General features: G+C 44.2%; 1 protein-coding gene across 1 annotated transcript in view; it reads right to left on the bottom strand.

Moving 5' to 3' along the window:
• bcar3 (BCAR3 adaptor protein, NSP family member) overlaps positions 1-15,305 on the bottom strand; it is a 46,886-nt gene extending 31,581 nt beyond the window's left edge. Inside the window, exons 1-2 of the mRNA XM_036521972.1 lie at positions 15,286-15,305; positions 2,611-2,926 (exon numbers count right to left, since the gene is read on the bottom strand). Of these exons, the coding sequence (XP_036377865.1) occupies positions 2,611-2,918 (308 nt within the window). The 5' untranslated portion in view covers positions 2,919-2,926; positions 15,286-15,305. The remainder of the gene's footprint in view (positions 1-2,610; positions 2,927-15,285) is intronic.
• Between the last annotated feature and the right edge of the window lie 2,680 nt (positions 15,306-17,985).

The following is a 17,985-nucleotide window of genomic DNA, read 5'->3' as shown; positions in this document are numbered from 1 at the left end:
CTGAGGAGAGAGAGATCCTCTGAAGCTTTCAACGCCGACCATTAAACCCTCACCTTTACAATTTTTCTCCTCTGTCACTTTCTAGAGTTACCTGAGCCAGAACTCGATACGGTAAAGCTGATGCCACAGGATCCCCTGAAGAAACAGTTCTGCCTCAGGGTCCTCTTCAGAGCCCCTCTCACAGCTCTCTCTCTCTTTCTCATCTCTTTCTCTCTCTCTTCCCCCTCTCTCTGTCTCTCTCTCTCTCTCTCTCTTATTCTCTCTGCTGAGGCAGATCCCTCCTGCTGCTAAATGGCAGCACCTCTCCTGTGTGTCACACAGAGTTGCGATGGGCGTTGTTATGGTAACGAGAGTTTCATTTAAGGTCGTTGCTAGCTCTAAAGTGCTTCCAGGGAGCTCTTTTTATGTTGTTATTGTCATTTTTCACAACCCCGCCCTATAACGAGTCCTGTGGTAATGAAAAATAGACTTATATTGGGTAACCGTCAAATGTCAAAGAACAAGGGCTGTATTGCAATCATATGCACCTCCCCAAACCCCCCTGACATTCATCTTCGCACCCCCGCCCCGGTGTCCTGCTGTGGGCTGTGCTTCCTTCTGTCCAGCAATGTTCAACTGGTCTACAACGGCCAGCAGTAATGCTGTCTACTGGCTGCTGCTCCAATCACTCTACATGCACACGTATCTGAGGGTCTGGACAGATGACACAGCCGGGGGGGGGGGGGGGGGTATTACCACTGACAGAGTTTAAGGTGCAGTGATAATGCTAAGGTGTTAATGGACTTCTGGGTGATTCATAGGAATGTGTTTCTTGTCTTAACCCTGCTGGTTCTCGTGTGTTGTGTCTGGAGACTTTGTTCCAGTTTGGAACAGTGTGATTCACATCAGTGACACCTCCCAACACATGACTCCAAACACACACACACACACACACACCTTCAATGCAGCTCTGTCCAAGTACTGACTACAGCTAGCTTCCAACCAGATAATTATCTCAATATGGTCAGAGAACACGAAGAAACTCCAAAATACATGTTCAATTACACTAGAGACAGCATAAAAAAAAATCACAATTCATCTGCACATCTATGCTGATCCTTTACCTTGTTTTTGTTTTTGCTGATTGTAGATTAGTTGTTCATACAAACCTATTTATATTAAAGGGTTACAAACCAAGCTTTGCCTGTTCCTGTTCCTTTACAATAGTGTACAATAACAATTTTGGTATTGTCTGTCTGTTGAACAATGGCAAAGAGCAAGCAAATATGGCATGCATCTGGTCCATGGGTTACTACCCTAGGCAGACAGAAGTCACTGAACAGTGCAGCAGAAATCAAACCGAGCTTGAAGGCTACATAAAAGGACACCATAACATGGTAACCGCATGGGAAAGCACCACTGACTGTAACGGAGCTTCTGTTTTTAACCAATACTCAATGGAAAAACTGCAACTTTCAAACCTATTAACTTTTTTCTTTATAATATTCGATTTATGGTATTTTATTGTTTCCTGCATACTTGGTTTAGATTAAACCTCAGGTCATGTTTCCCAAAGAAACCAGTGATGAGTGGAGAGATTGACCTATTTTCTTTTAAAATTTCTCAGTGTGCTCTCTAGCTTTGATAATCCCCAGAGCTGTTGTTTTTCGTTCACTAGGTTGGTGGTACGTGTTCCCAGAATTCCAGGTGAACACCTGAGTCAATGGGATCATGCGGAGCAGATGTGGGCGCTCACAGCTTAAGAGCCGACGGGTGTCCGGTTTCAGAGGAGAGCCGCAAGCTGCACGGGCCCGGGGAAACACATGGCCCCAGGGCGCTCTGATCCTGCTCGCACCAGATAACATCTGCTGGCTTCAGGGAAGAGGCTCTGACTCAGGGAGCAGTAGGATAAAGCACAGGCCAGTGGCAGCTGTGGGCCTGTGCTAACTTGTGTGTAGTGATTAGATCTCGGCTGACCCGCTCACCACTCCAGGAGCTCAAGTTGGGCTGCTCTTCTGAGGAAGTGCAACAGGGTAACGGCAGGCAGGACTCACCACTGAAAACTGGCTTACATTGGAAGCCTAAGTGCTCTTCTTGCAATTCATCCCTTTGCTGATTTCCAAATCCTGTCTTACTAACAGGCATATTCTTCTATCCTACCTAGAGAAATCTAAATCTAAGAATACCATTGCTAAAAAGGGAAACAGATGAGGAAGTCATGCACATCTTGTAAAATGGTCATTGTTCATATTACCCTTTCGACCTTGTAACACCCATTTATTTTAGGCTTTTGGTGTTACTCAGAGCAAACATAAGTAAGATAAGACTGGTGCATGTTTTGGCAAGTGACAGAACTGTATTCACTACACGTAAGTGGTGTGTGGAGTTTGATTTAATGTAGGGTGTGATATGACGTATGGTGTTGAGTGTGAGATGGGGTGTGTACCACATGTGACAGAATGATCTAACACACATACCATCATGCAGAGGATGAGGCTGTGTGTGAAATGTGGTGTACCATATATGGTTGTGAGGATGTGTGTGGAGTACAGTGTTGTGTGTGGTGCATGGAATGTAACGTGATATGTGAAGTTGTACAGTGAGAGGTGCTGCTGCGCAGAGTGAGTTTACCTGTAGGTAGTGTTCAGAGGGCGGTGCTCCTCGATGACGTTGTGGATGAGGGGCGAGGAGGGCAGGCGGGAGCGGGCGGGGTGAGGCAGGGAGCCCGTGTGGCAGTGTGCGTCCCACGGGTGCGCGGGACCTGCCCCCTTCTTCTTGCGGGGCAGGGTGCCGTGGATGGAGACGCTCTGGTAGCCGCTGGGGGGCAGCTGGGCCACGGCGGGACGGGAGCTCAGCAGGTCCATGGAGGTGGCCAGAGAGCACTGCCTGCCCATGTGCATGTTCCGCGGCAGGCTGGCGAACTTCCCCTCCGCCATCATCTTCAGCTCTGAGGGTCAGACAGGAACATTACATTACATAAAATTCATTTAGCAGATGCTCTTATCCAGAGCGACTTCCAGCACAATAGAACATAAACATACCCATTCAAGTTGATTGAGCAACAGTGTCAGACCAGGCTAACTACACTCCCAGACCATTGATTGAGAGCATACCTGAGTGAGAAAAAACCCTACCAGAAGTTAACTTGTGCAGCCTGACTAGACAAGGGAAGCCAAGTATACTACCATACATCAGTCACTAGATTACATAATCCAAAACACATGGCAATACCACACATACTATGGACAGCCTGCAGATCAAGCCAGACACAGGGAGAGAGCACCTACCTCCACTACGGTTATATAATGATGGCGACCTGTGAAGGGTCCCCTTATCTAGGTGCTTATTGCGTCACTGTTGTGAAAATAGTGCAAGGAGACACGTCAGCTGTCCAGACACTGTGATGCACTTGCAGGAACAGTCAACAGGAGCTGTCTCTGAATATCCCAGCTGTCCGGCTGTGGCTAAAGGTACAGCACGGTCCCAGTGGGATGCTATTTTGTTTAGATGCACAGAAACTAATTAGTAAGGGAGTGGAGCACCATCAGCCCCAGCCACTAGTCTAGTGAGATCCCTCTGCTGGTGGAGCCGTGCAGAGGCACTGTAGGCGGGCGGTGTGGCTGCAGGCAAGCAGTGGAACTCCCAGGCGACTGACTGCCAGGCAGCAGATTGGGATCTCTTGTTGTTCCCTCAAAACATGTTTACCTCAGCATTCCACAATGAGGTTGGAACACCGCTAATTGCAGCGCCAGAATAAAGAGTCTTTTCAAAGGAGAGCCATTTCATCTCCTGCTCTCTTCCCTGCATGTGTTATCCTCGTATCATGTTAAAGAAGAAAGGAGAGTTCATTAGCAAGATCTGGCATCTTTTCCTTTTTGTTCACCATTGCACTATGAGTGCTCCCTTCAACCTAGTGATCCTTGCCATTCTTTTTCCCTCTTAATGCATTATTGATAACTTTTTTTTATTTTGGGGAATCTTCCTCCTGCCTGGAATGCAAACCTTTGTCTCACCTGTGAGAACAACATCCAAGCCACTCTGATGTGCATCACGGTTCATGCCGTTTCGTCCTAATTAGAGATTAACTAAGCAGAGCGCCATCATAATTAAAATGCAAGCCTTGAATGCCCAAAGAGAAAGAACACACAAAGCTGAAAAAAATGGCACTTTAACTGCCCACCAATGCTTCCCTCATTCTCCAGTATTAGTGCTGCGTACACACAGGGCAGCCTCCCTCCGTAAAGAAAATAAAAACCAACTACCAGAAGGACAAAGTAAAACAAAGGGCCGGACAACGAGGGAGCCGGGATCTTCATCAGGCCGGTCTATAGACCGGGGGCTGTAGAGGGATACTGAATGAAACAGCAGATCAAGTCCACTGACCCAGACGGCGGCTGCGTGTTAGAGCTCGCTGACCCCGCTAAACCAGTCCCGTTAAACCCTTTCACCGCACACACACACTCATGCGCGGGAGCGCTGGTGCTGTTCTCTCCTCCTTTGTCTCCAGCTTGCTGTGTGAAATCCAATCTCTGCTCTCTCAGCGCCCCTCTTTTGTTCCGCCGTTAAACCAAGGAGCAGTAAAATTATCCTTAACAGAGCAGGAAAAATCAAGGCACCGTTTGAAGCTCCTGAACAGTTAAACCACCTCGACCACGATTCCTGCAACCAGATATCGCTCTTTCGGTGGCCACAGCAAAGCGCAGAAATGCGCTGCAATTTTCCCCGGGTTAGAGCGGGCCCGAGTGTCCCAGTCGGGCAGATTGCTTGTCATGTGGTGGGACTGGGGATTTCCCCATCCTGGCGGTTGGTGTCTGCTGTTTTAACCTGCCTGTTAAAGTCTTTCTGATGGAAAACCCACAGTCCCAGTCACTCACCCGCTACAGCCAACACCACAGAAAGGAACACTAACTCCATTATCCTAAGCTGATGGTCCTGCTGACCATCAGTCAGTGACCTGATAATCGCCCATTCACTCTCTTACTGCGGTGCAGTGTGACTGCCCCATTCAGCGGCAACAACCTATGAAAATTTTTTTACTTTGGAAGAGTAAAGGAGCGGTAGGCTTTAGTTACAATACTTCAAAAACTCTTTCCAAAAAATAATTTGAGCAGTATTTACTGAGTAAATCCAATGAGTCTCCGGATGGATTGAGCAAGATTTTAAGGGATACAGTAGGATTGTTAAAGCATTTGTGCCAGCTGACCCATATACCTCAATCACCTGTGCATTTTTCAGGATGAAGAAACACAATGAATAATTTTTGACCAGTAACGAAAATGAAAACATAGTCATCACTGTGACCAACAGATCAGTATACAATGGCTTTAGGACAGTCTGCTCATTTTATGTTACAGTTTATGTCACATGCTCGGGCCAATCTTTCTTTGAATATTGATTTAGACAGGTTACTGGAGGCAGACACATGAACAAGTTTGAGTCACAATCCTCAACGCACTTACTCATACCCTTAGACAAAAACAAAAGACACAACAGGAAGAGGAGCCCACATCTACTCACTGCTCCTCATTCTGAATCTATGTGTCTCTGCTTTTCCTGGCTTATTGGCAGATGTGCAAAGAGCCCCAGGGCAGCCACTGTAGGGACTTGCTGTTGATGACACAGGGAGACACGGCTGTGATTGTGGCAAGGGACATCTGTTAGCAGTTAAGGAATGCTGTTCAATAATTAGCCTCCTGTGGTATGGGTCAGCACGTGCTGGCGGCGTGAGGGTTAATATCAGCGTAGCATTCCGAATAGCAGGTCTCAGCTGGGCTTCCCTCTTCTCCTACTCCCCCCAAAACTCTCTCTCTCTCTCTCTCTCTCTCTCTCTCTCTTTCTCCTCAGCACACCAGCTGCCTACTGTTGACTGACATCATTCCCTTTATAGCACAAAGGAAGAAAAGAGAGACAGCAAGATAGAGAGAGAGAGAGAGAGATCATCAACAGAGTAACATCTGACCCACTTCAAAGTTATACTTCCTGTATGATGTATATTATTATATAGCTTTGGTAGACAGGCAGGCCTGCATGAGTTCAAACACTTAGTAAATAGTTGGATTCTGCTGAGGATTAGTGTTGTTTTATAAGAATGTATACAAATAGAGACTCCAAAAATTTAATTTTAGGATGCTTTTATGGTTTCTTCCGAAGAAGTAAATAAATTAGTTATCTGCAATACATCACACAGTATCTGTCTTCCACAGAGAATAACATCTAAATCTATGGGTGTTTCAGAGAGAGGCCAACATCTAGAATGTAAAGTATGAAATGTAATAACAACAGCTCACATTCAGAAAAAAAAATATGAAGAAAAGACTGTAGAAGGAAAACATCCAGCGCATTTCAAAACAAGAAGAGTGTTATGGCTGTCTGCTTTTCCAGGGCCATCCCCCCACACTGCTCCATGGGAATCTGGTGAATAACAGACCTTAATGAATTCAAACCTGCACTGCATGGACAAAAGGCTCAACAAGGCTGAGGGCTCCAAGTGCACTCTGCAAAAAGCCATGCATCAGCCAGCTCAGCTGAGGGACCCAGCCTCTGCTTTCCCACATCACGAATAATGGGGTGACCACTCTGAGGGAATTACACTGATTACGAATGGCTGAAAATACCCTCCAATGGCTGTCTCTGTCAGTTGGACCTGCTGCTCCTTTATATCTAGTTTCCTAGCAAGCAGACTGGTTTAGGAAGTAATCGCTTTCTAAATTAACAGCGTCCCGCCTGGATTCTGTTAATGTTTTTTTCCCCCACTGACCTACAAATAAACGCAAGTGTTACTTTTTTCAGAGTAAATGAGGTTATTTTCAGTCAAGTTAGCGGTTGCCAAACTCACCAAAATGCCGTTGAAGAAATGAAGTCTTGATTGTATCTTAGGCTGGGTGTTGACCCAAAGCATAAATCAGCCCTCATCAAATTTAACGGAAATGTCATTGTGAGAAAAGAGCTCGGCAGACATGCAGATTTATGGTGCAGTTGAGCTGATCTTATCAGCAGAAATAGGAAGGTTAAAAATAAATGCTGACCTGGAAACAGCTCCAATCAATGAATGCGTGAAAGGCGTTGTAATATCCTGACTTCTGTCAACTCATGCTTTAAAGGCAAGCACTTAAGAGGACGTAGCTCAATCATATGCGATTGGGATGGGCCCTAATTAATCCTCCGGCCTACAAACCTAATGAGAAGGCGGAAAAGAAATAGCAGAAATAAATACCAGCAACAGAGGGGAAAAATTAAGCAGAGGAAACTGAGACTGCCTTTCCTCCCAGTGTACTCTCCAGAAACTTGTGATAGTGTGAGGTGTTATGCATGCACAAACAAGAACACACACACACACACACACACAAGTGCAATGCACTGCACTGCAGGAGCCACCCCTGGTCAGTCTTTCACTCCAAACCCATGAAAAGAACAATAAGCCCAACTGTCACATGACTCTTTTTGGGCCCTTCCTTTGTTGAGACTTTGGAGAACAATACAAGTGCCGATCTTTCCCCTCCTCCTGCCTCTGCTAAGAGCCCAGCCAAGCTCCTTTCATTTGGCTGGGCTGGCTGGGCTCTGTGTGACATATTAATCACAAAGTTATTAAAGCCCACAGCAGTGCCCCCGCCACTGCACTGCTCACAAGCCCCCCACAAACATGACGAGCCATTGTCACTTCTCTCTCTCTCTCTCTGTCATGTGTGTGTGTGTGTTTGTGTGTTGTACTTGATCATAGTCTAACTTTCAAAATTCAGTCTGCCATTATCTCTCTCCCTTTCTCACTCTCTCATTCTGTGTGTATGTGTGTGTGTGTGTGTGTGTTGTACTTGATCACAGTCTTAACTTTCAAGCTTTAGTCTGCCATTGTAACACTGTGAAGCTTTCTGAGGCAAAAGCATTTTTTTCTTTCATAGCCTTTACAGGGACGTCCCCCACTCCTTCTAAATGACCATATTAACACTGCTACATTACATTACCCGCATCTACTGAAAACATTTTTGAGTAATTTAAACAGACCACCCTGTGCTTTTGAAGAGGATGGGTAAGGTTAACCCTGTAGCCAGCATGACCTTTTCAATAAGATCAGGCAATGACAACAAACATACAGTAAGAAAGACACACAGAATTAAGTAAGCACGGTAATGTAAAGTCTTCTTTGCACAGAGATATCCTTTTAAACCACAAAATAGACCCATGTGTTTATGTATAAAGAAACTGTATGTAAAAGCAGCAATCATAAAAAAACTTGCAGGGGTCTGGTTTGCCTCTATATCCCTACATTGTCCCTATTACTAAAACCCTCTCCCTCCTGTAACCCTTCACTGGCCCTTACCTGCATTTAAATGCCCATGACGCAAATTCCACCCTCCCCTGACAAAGCAAGTACTTGCACCCTCAATATGCTCCCGTCACAAGTCCAGCTTACCTGTCTCCCCAAGCCTCTTTAAAGAGCAGTCCAAGTGCTCGGGTCCTGACTTTGGAAGCGTTTCTGAGTTACAGCCCAATCCCAGACATACTGGACTGGTGCGCGGACTCACACAGGAAGGCAACAACAAGAGCAGCGTGCGAACTCCCTCTCCTTCAGGACACTGGCTTTGTGTCCCGGGCCTCCCGCGGCGAGCTGTGCCGGTGTTCCTCCCCTCAGGAGTCAGCACTCCCTCTCTTTCTCTCTCTCTTTCTCTTTCTCTCTGTCTCTCTCTCTCACTCACACACACACATGCCCCAGCACTGTTTCACAGCCCTGCAGAGAGTGATTTACAACTTCCCAGACACACCCTCAGTGGGCGGTGCCTTGGAGTTAGCTCCGGGCCGGCCCTACCCCGGAGTGCTTGGCCCAGCCTCCTCTCTCTCCCAAACGCCAAGGGAGAAAAGCCTCACGTTTCAACCTTTAAGGAAAGTCTTTGTTAAACCCAAGAACTTAGATTATGATATCTTGTGTTTTGGCATCTGGATATTACAGGTAAAAATATGACTTGATAGCCCTTCCCTGCCAGAAAGAAGTACTTCCGTCTTGCAGAATGTGAACATACACCACTTCAAATGTTTTTTCATATCATGCTGTTGATCCGAATTATTTATTTGAACCACTTAAGTAATTTCATTAAAAATATATATGTGCGTGACAGATACAGTATATGTACAGTGTAATGTCTGCGATCAAAAACAGAACGTCAGTTTCCACACCGAAGTCACTTTCCTCTGTCCTTCAGTGCCTGTAGATCAAAATAAACAGCACTTGCGTGTGTTCCCTCCTGACTGAGTAGCCAGCTCATTGGGCTGGGACTGTTGGGACAGGTGATGTTTGTTTAGTGTTTGGTGATTCGGTGGGACAATTACATAATGTGTCAGAGGACAGATCGTCACAGACCAACGGCCTTCACTTTTTCAGTGTCTGAGCAGTAGCAGGTTATTGAATTCAGTAAAGGAGAGTGCAGACATTGAAGAGCTGTTAACCTGATAACAGCCAAGTCTTCATTGGTTACAGTAAACCTGCCGTGGGCCAATTTAGTCCCACGTTACACCAAAAAGGTCAAGGTAGCAATGAAACCATCAATGCCTCAAATCCGATCCAATGTAACTGTCTCAGTTAAATGTCTTTTTCATTGTTTTCTACTCAGACTATTTAGATGACATGGCCATGATATAAATGCAAAATATAGTTGTGCTCATGCTGGGAAGACTTTGAGGCAAGCTTTTTCCTGTGAGCTGTATCGCAGCTTGTGGCCCAATGACACTGAGAAGGCACTTTCAAGCTCTGTTCTTATCTGATGTCACACGTATCCCCAGGCACCTATGCTGAGACTCACTCGACAAGTCTCAGAATCCCATGTGACCTCCATGAGACCCTCCCGACATCTCCATCGAGAGGTGACATGTCCTTTGCGGTGGTGCAGCTCCCCAAATTCAAAGGTCATCAATGACTAAATGGCTGTCACAACCAAATATAGTCACAAATGAAATTTTGAGGCTCTGTGATGTTTTTACCCTGGTTTTACCTCAGGGGGATGAAGCCCTGATTACTGTTTCTAAAACCCTTGACTTTATGTGTATTTTGGAAAATCACACCTATATTCTGGATGATTGAAGGGTGACTTTTTCGGGAAATTGTTAAAGAATGGTCCACCCATAATCTCCTCTGACTAAAGATCCTGATCTCTAATCTTCTGCCCATTACTCACGATGCCTTGCAGATATCATGCCAATCACCATGACTCAAAACCCTGGGGCTGCCAGTCCTGGCTCAAGCATGCCTGCACTCTGGGGCGTACCAGAGGAGCGATATTGTCAGCACACAGTTATGAAGCATTCTGTTCTGGGTAAAGAATGTACTCTATGTTTCCCCCTCTTAGACACAGTGAAATAACGTGCAAGGAACTGCTGTTTATCAGTGGACAAAATGTAAACTGTCCTTAATTGCCCTTGCTTTGGAAATGTCCCATTCCACAGATTTTAGCTGTGTGGAAAAAAAAATGATAGAGAGGATATCACAAAGAATAATGCTGAATATCTCATCTGTGTAAAATCAAGTAGTAGATTCAATGCTGCAGTGGCGAAACATCTTTATTCAAGCTCTGATGTTGATCATACATTTTTCTTATGAAGCACTTATGAAGGAATTATTGTTATAATAATCATATATTCATATTTTTTTAAAACATAAAATATCCTGCATTAACTCTGACTTGCACAAATGGCTCCAGAGTCATAGTGATATACAGTATGTTGATTGTCAGTAGATTGCATTTTGCTATTGTGTTCCCAATAGTAGAATGTATTACATTTCTGTATTCATAGTTAAATCTGGTCTGGAATGGCTCCACTGGCACATATATGCATAAATATAATCTGAACCCACTTCTTTGCTTTGCATTTGCAACTGGAACAATGCATACACTATCCACAGCCTAGCTAAACCCAAGTGGTGTGTATGTCTACACTGAATGACGTATTTTGGCTCTGTTCTATCCTCATTTTGTCTCCCTAAGATGCGGTTATTGAAATCTTAGCAGACTTAACCACACCTATCATTGATGTGGTCCTGGCTATCTTTAAGCCATGGTCTCAGCTGAGCGCAATGTGGAATTTTCTCACCATGGTAACTGATGTTTTCCACCAGGCACAAATAACAGCTCATCTGCATGCTCTTGCCTTACCAAATATCATCTGCCTTCTCACATTACGACACATTGTCATCAAAAGGAAGCCCTGCCAAGATTTAAAGAGGAAACGTCATAAGACAAACAGAAAACCACCAAACAACAGAAAACCTTTAAAAAGCTGTAGGGCAGCCCAACAGGGCAGTAAAAATAATTGATAGCCGACATTGGTGACAGACTTAGGTGGCTTGTTGGCTCACAGAAGAGGACACTGGTGGCCTTTACTTGGACACAGCCATCAGTTATTGTTTGCAGTGTTTGCAGGGCACTCTCCTGGTGGCAGTTTTCACAAAGGCAGTGCTGGTTAATAAAGCCACACAGAGCTCACTGAGGAAGGCTTAGGACTGCTTTTATGTATGGCTATAATGAACTGTGACAGAGGCATTTGGTCTGGCATTACATTTCAACAGTGTCATTTTTAGAGAACTTCGACAGCTGGCCCTTAAGAAAAAAAAACAGCTTGGAAAGACTTTGTTTACATTATTCAGGAGAACTACATGAAGAGGAACTGAGTTGGGTGTGACAAATCAAACCCACTGGTCAGTCAAAGGTTATTTCCAAACCTCAAAAAGCCACACCCAGTGGTGACGGCAGAGTTTGGAAACTCTGAACATCTTAAAAGCATCCAACATTTTTGGAATCAGATTAGATTTTGCCATAAAAATCTCACATGTTGTCAAGGTGACAAACATTATCCCTCTTCAGGGCCTTTCTGTTCATAGTCCTGTGATATGTGCAACAGACCAAAATCTATATACTGATAGTTAGGGCTATCAATCCCACACACAAACCTCAGGCAGAAAAACAAAGCAAGGTAATCATAGGTGCCTTGTTAGTTCAAATTACTAATACAATTCATTTTTCATGATGCTCTCCCTGCCTTTTAGAGTCATAGACAGTGTAGACTGTGGAATGTCAACTTTCCTACCTGCATGTTTTTGTCTAGTTTAAAGGCTATTTTAAAACTCAAGTCTTTTTTCATTTGCAGAAAGCATCTCCCTTTTTTCTGCCACAACAGCTGGCATCCAGTTTGTTAGCTAACCTGTGTAACTTTTTCCAAAATATTTCATGTTAGATGCTAGAATAATTAGCACAAGATACACAACTCACTGTATTCAAATTCTAAAGAAGTTTTTGGCTTATTTTACCCCATTGCACTCAACTGAACATGTATTGCATGTGTTTGATGCCAGAATGAATCTGCTAAACATATTATTTCATTCTTATAAGCATAATATTTATACTGCATAAATATAGGAACGATTCCATCCAGCCCTTTAAGGACTGTGCTATATATCTTCTTCAATCCACTGCAAAAGCTAAGATCCAAAATACATATTAAAAATTTATACACATACCTTTTCAAACCTCATTGCCTTTCAAATGTACTTATCTAGGTCAAAAGTCATGCTAGCATTTCCAAAGGATGTCATTTTCTACTAAAGATTATCAATCTGTCCTAATGGTGGGATGGGCAGCATGCCAACCTCCCATTTAATGGTACGTTACCTGCTTTCAGAAAAACAGCATTCAGTGTGTCTGCTGAGTGCCCTTCCAAACACACAGTACTCGACCTGGTTTCTGGACCGAATCAGAACATGAAATAACAGGAAAAAGAGAAAATATTCATTTTAATTCCACAAACTGAAAAATGTTCATTGAGCATTGAAGCCCAGTCTGGGAAAACCCAAAACCATATTTGGGATTTGTGTCTAATGAAAGAGAAGAAATATAACTGAGTAATTTGATGGTTGTTTATCTGTCTAAAAAACATATCCAAAGACACTAATGTACTGCATTCTAAAATTACATTTTTGGCTTCCAGTTTATAGGAGTGGGTTAAGTGTTGGGTTGGGTTAGGATTTTCAGTTTGATTGAAGATCAGACATGTGGTTTGGAACTGGAAAGAAAAAAATATTTTTTCTTCTCTTATTATTCATGTCAATTTGACAAGTTACTACTATGCCATAATGTCGCACTGTCATAAATTGAGCATTCATATCAGGATCCTCCTTTCAGATCTTCTGGTTATGCTGTGCAGTCACTATTCAGTTGGAAGGACAGCTTTTTTTACACTGAATCAATATGAAGATCTGTGGGTCAGTCTCAGTGGGAAGACACTGTTTTTCAGACACACACACACACACACACACACACACTGCCATGAGTCTAAAATTAATAATTGCAGTGGCTAATTCTGAGTATGGAAAACAAGATGAAACAATACTAGATTAACAGCGCAACGCTACTTGCTGTTTGATATTATTTACCCAAAACGGTCCTGTTACAAAAAGAGCAAACTTAACCGAGTCAAGTTAACCAATGTTAAAATCCCATTAGCACTACTAAGAAATCACACTTCCTCAACTACTCTTAGCAGCTACAGTTTTGACTATATGAGACCATAAGAGCTGAGCCTTTCACATATGATAGGTGAATTCTACCAGCACTATCTGCTTCAAGAGTCAAGATTTAACATAAAACTAACATTTAAAATACATGATGAAAGATGGCACTTGGGGACATGTAGGACTAGATGTTGCCACAGTGTTGACACAGATGTTTACTCTACTTTCCTGAAGCATTTTACCCTCAGAAGAATGTGCCCCCCAAACACAAACTTTACCTCTCACAACAGCAGGGGTGGTCACGTGATCACATACGGGAAACATGATGAGACCTGTCTGCAATCCAATGCGGACACTTCATGTGCGGCTCCTTCAAGACTTAATTATACACAACAGCCTACTGCCTGAAGGTGAGTCATGGCAGCTACATCCACTGTTGGGTAAAGTGTGCATAATCACCTGTTGCAGACTCATATGGGTTCCGCCTCCTTGCGGCTTCCAGCGTGTTTGATGGAGCAGAGTGTCATATCTTGGTAAATCATTACAGGAAGCAAGTTCATGCAAGACAAAATATCTGTGTTTACAGTAAATGAGCTGATGTTGTCATTCCTTTTTTTCTCGCCTCAGCCGACTTAATGCGTCTTCCTCTGCCTTCATAATCCCTGAACGTTACTGAGCCTATATTTTCCCTTTATGATTTACAGCTGAGAGGCTAATAAACAGATAACAGCTAACTCATATTAACACATTTTTTGCACTTGTTTTTAATGGCAGAAACAATAAGACATGAAAGAACCTTCTTCTAGTAGGCAATCCAAATGGAAATATCAGAGCATTCATATCAGTTTGGTAAGGTGAGAGAGCGTAGTGTTACCACAAATGCGATACCAAATGTCCGGGGTGGTGTGTTGTGCTGCAGTAAATAAAGATTTAATGGTTCAAGGGTTATGCTTCTTCTCTTTTTCTGACCGCAGTACCAACGAGGTTGAGTGGGTATCACCTAGGGCCTGATCATGACCAGAGTCTTGTCAGGTGGCCTTCCCCAGAGCAGGGAATTAATAGGCCCCTTCTCTGTCAGACAGAGCACACTGTCAGGCGTAAGCTGCCCAACACAAACAGCGCGCCGCACAGGAGGCAGGGAACTAGACAAACAGGGCCTGGGCCTGATCTGTCAAAACAGCCCGGCTGATGAAGCAGATAAGATTTGGTTAGCCGTGTGTTCTCTGGACTGACATGAGTGACACTTTCCCTTGTTAAAACATAAGTGTGTTGTCTTTATGTGTTTTGCACGGGCCACGGTGCACAGATGGACCAAACACTGCAGTGGCCTGTCATGTCATGCAGAGGCTTGATGCATTTCTGTCCTGTTCTATGTCAAGTGCCTTTACTTACATTGCATAGGCATTTAGCAGACGCTTTTATTCAGAGCAACTTGCACAGGTCACAGTTTCTTTTTACATTACCCGTTTATATAGCTGGATATTTAATTCTGGGTTAAGTACTTTGCCCAAGGGTACAACAGCTGGGAATCGAAATGGCAACCTCTCGGTTGCAAGTCCTGCTCCTTACCACTGTGCTATTCCGCTGCCACTGCCACCCCTGTTGTGTTAACCATACTTTCGTCAAGTAGGGAAAACAGCTTTGCCAAATGCACCAAGCTCCCTTGTTTTTCTCACTGTGATGCGGGTATAAAACCGTGACTCATGGGTCTTTGTTATTACTCCACCCTTATGTTAGTAGGCAGATATGGATCAGATGAGGCCTTGCTTTGGGGAGAGGCGATGCCCCACTGGGCGGAGGGGAGTGTGACTGAGACTGACCTCTCCGTCTCTCACGCTCCTGCAGCACCTGGATGCTGGAGAGGATGTGGACCCGGTGCACACGGTTGTGGACGCCCAACTGCTGCAGGTCCAGCTCGGTCAGGTGCAGCAGGTCCTGCGGAGGAACACGGAGGAGGCGGGGGGGTGAGGTGGACACACACTGCAGCCTGGCAGGCACCATCAGCGCTTTTATCTCCCAGCCTTGAGCACCACACACTTCACCTCTCTCTGATCCCCTCAGAGACAGGACAGGCTGTCTGTTATTACTGCACAGTGCTGCGCTTCAAACCCCGGCCTTGTTTTCGTTTCAAAACAATACACTCTTGGCGTCTCACGAATGCCGCTTATTTTGCACAGTGTTCCTGCTCGCATTGTTCCTTAGTTAAACAACGCAGACATGCTAAATAGCAGGTTGTGAGCTATTTTCTGCTATTTAGCATTTGCTAAGTAAACACAGAACAAGAGGCTTTGTAACAACATAAAGATACCCGAGTGGAGGAAAGATGTTGCAAATTATAGGTTTAAGTACTGCACCACGCAAGCATTTTAGGAAGAAGAATTAACACAGCAGAGGGCTTTAAAATGAAGGGGTACCTGTCCTACTCTACTACAATAAAGCACATTTTCAAAAATATTATCAAAAATAAACAGAAAGAAACATTCCCAGATGTACCCATTTCCTGCATTCTGCCTTTTGCTGTTATCATTATAGTAAAGCGAAGCAGTGAGGTAGAAGAGCTTGTTTTTAGGGTGCATCATGGTGCATTAGCGCTTTTGTCTTTCTTATCTCTGTGCTCTCAAAGGGGAATCTGAGGCAGGATCTCTCTGATCACAAGGCATTCTTCCCCTTTGTCCCAGGCCTGTTTTGATAGTATGGATAGAGAGAGAGAGAGGCCCGGGGCAGAAGTGAGGCACCATGCGCCTCCAGGGGTAACATGCCCTGCCTGCAGGTGCCCACAGCTGGAAAGGCCCCATTGTTGGCCCTCTCTGTCCCATCCACCCTCCACCCCACTGCAGAGAAGGCCCCCATGCTATATGAACAGCTGCAGCTGAAACCAGCCATGACAAAAAACAGCCTTCAGCCACAAAATGCTTTTATGGCAGCATTTTGAAACATGTGGTCTTTTAAGAGGCAAATAATTCAGACATTTTCAATGAGTTCTAAAAGCAGAGACCATTGTCAGCTGTGTGTGTGTGTGTGTGTGTGTGTGTTGGGGGGGGGAGTTACTTGTGTGAAATTTTTGGGAAAGAGCTGAAGCCCTTCCAATGACAATACCGGATAATCAGAACATGTATCCTGGGGTGAAAGCAAATATTGCCCTGTTACTCTTGCTGCAGGGACTGTTATCAGTCACGACAGAGAGGCAGCCAAACATCTCTTTCACCTGTCTGCCTGTCTCACAAACAATAGAGCACAGTTCATCACAGTCAATCTGCTGCATGGATGCAGTGTTAATTGTTTGAATTGTATGATGTGTTTTCAAATATCTAGTTTTCATAGTTTACAGTTCCATGGATTTTTTTTAAATGCTAATTTGTCCAACTGAAATTCCAGCTTTAACAGAAAAGTAATTTACTTGACTGTAACAAGATTAAAATACATATCTGTTTAAACTCAGACAGTAATGGAACGATGATCGCCACTTCATTAGCTCTGTTATTCATCTCTCTTAAGCCCCGGTGTGGCAATCTGTGGGTTCATGAAGACTGAATGGTGACAGTCATAACCCATCCCTCATTAAGTGTGGGGTGAGCAAGACCCAATGCTTTCAGTTACAGTAACAGTCCAGTCAAATGTGCCCATTTACAACCATCTCTAACCTCTATGATACTGGGATTTCTGTTTCACAAACCACTGATGTGAGAACGTCAATGTTCATAGCTGGTAACTGTCCCAGGTTAGGCAATAGTAAAGGAAAGGATATACAGGGGACATGATGATGGCCTAAGGTTCACTTCAACAAGGTCATCTCAGAAATACATGGCACTGACAGTAAACCGGCTGAGTGAACAACTGGGCCCCTTTTATAGAGCCCTGCACCTGGGGCTCAATATGTGTGTATGTGTGGGTGGCTTATTAATGGCCGACAGGTGGCTCTTCGTCTTTGTGTGTCTGATGTACAGTTAACTTTACAGCACGGCAGCACACCTGGTGATGAACAAGGTATGTTTGTGCTCTAAGGGGAGATTCAAACGCAAATTCATTCCATCTTTAGGAAGGGATCTGAGGATTTTATTAAGCAGTTTTAAATTTGTGATTCCATATACGCACACATTCTTGTTTAGAATGGTCTTTTTAACATTAAATAATAATAACAATAACATTTTTCACATGGAAAACTCGCTAACTGGCTTGTTCTTTGTCATACCTTAGTGACCTCCCTGTAAAAATATACAGACATGAAAAGGTGAAATAAATATGAAATACTGTGCTGAGCCTGCTATGTATGGTGAATACGTGTTTGCAGTGGCTCGATGTGTTTCAGCAAATCACTGCGGTCTGTAGCCTGTGGTCTTGTACTTGTTGTCACGGGCTGGTGCGCCATTCGATCTCATCTCGCAAAAACAAAAGTGAGAAGAGCCTCCTTGAGGATGTTGACGTGCACTAGACCGCAGACTAAATATTTCTCCCTGCTGTGCAATAACAAACAGCATGAGCCAAGGGGAGGAACAAGTGGCAGCAAAGCATGGGCCTTAGGC

Source organism: Megalops cyprinoides, chromosome 2, assembly GCF_013368585.1.
Source record: "Megalops cyprinoides isolate fMegCyp1 chromosome 2, fMegCyp1.pri, whole genome shotgun sequence".
NCBI lineage: Eukaryota > Metazoa > Chordata > Actinopteri > Elopiformes > Megalopidae > Megalops > Megalops cyprinoides.
Note: the sequence above shows the minus strand (reverse complement) of the source record. Positions and strands in the feature narration are given on the sequence as shown.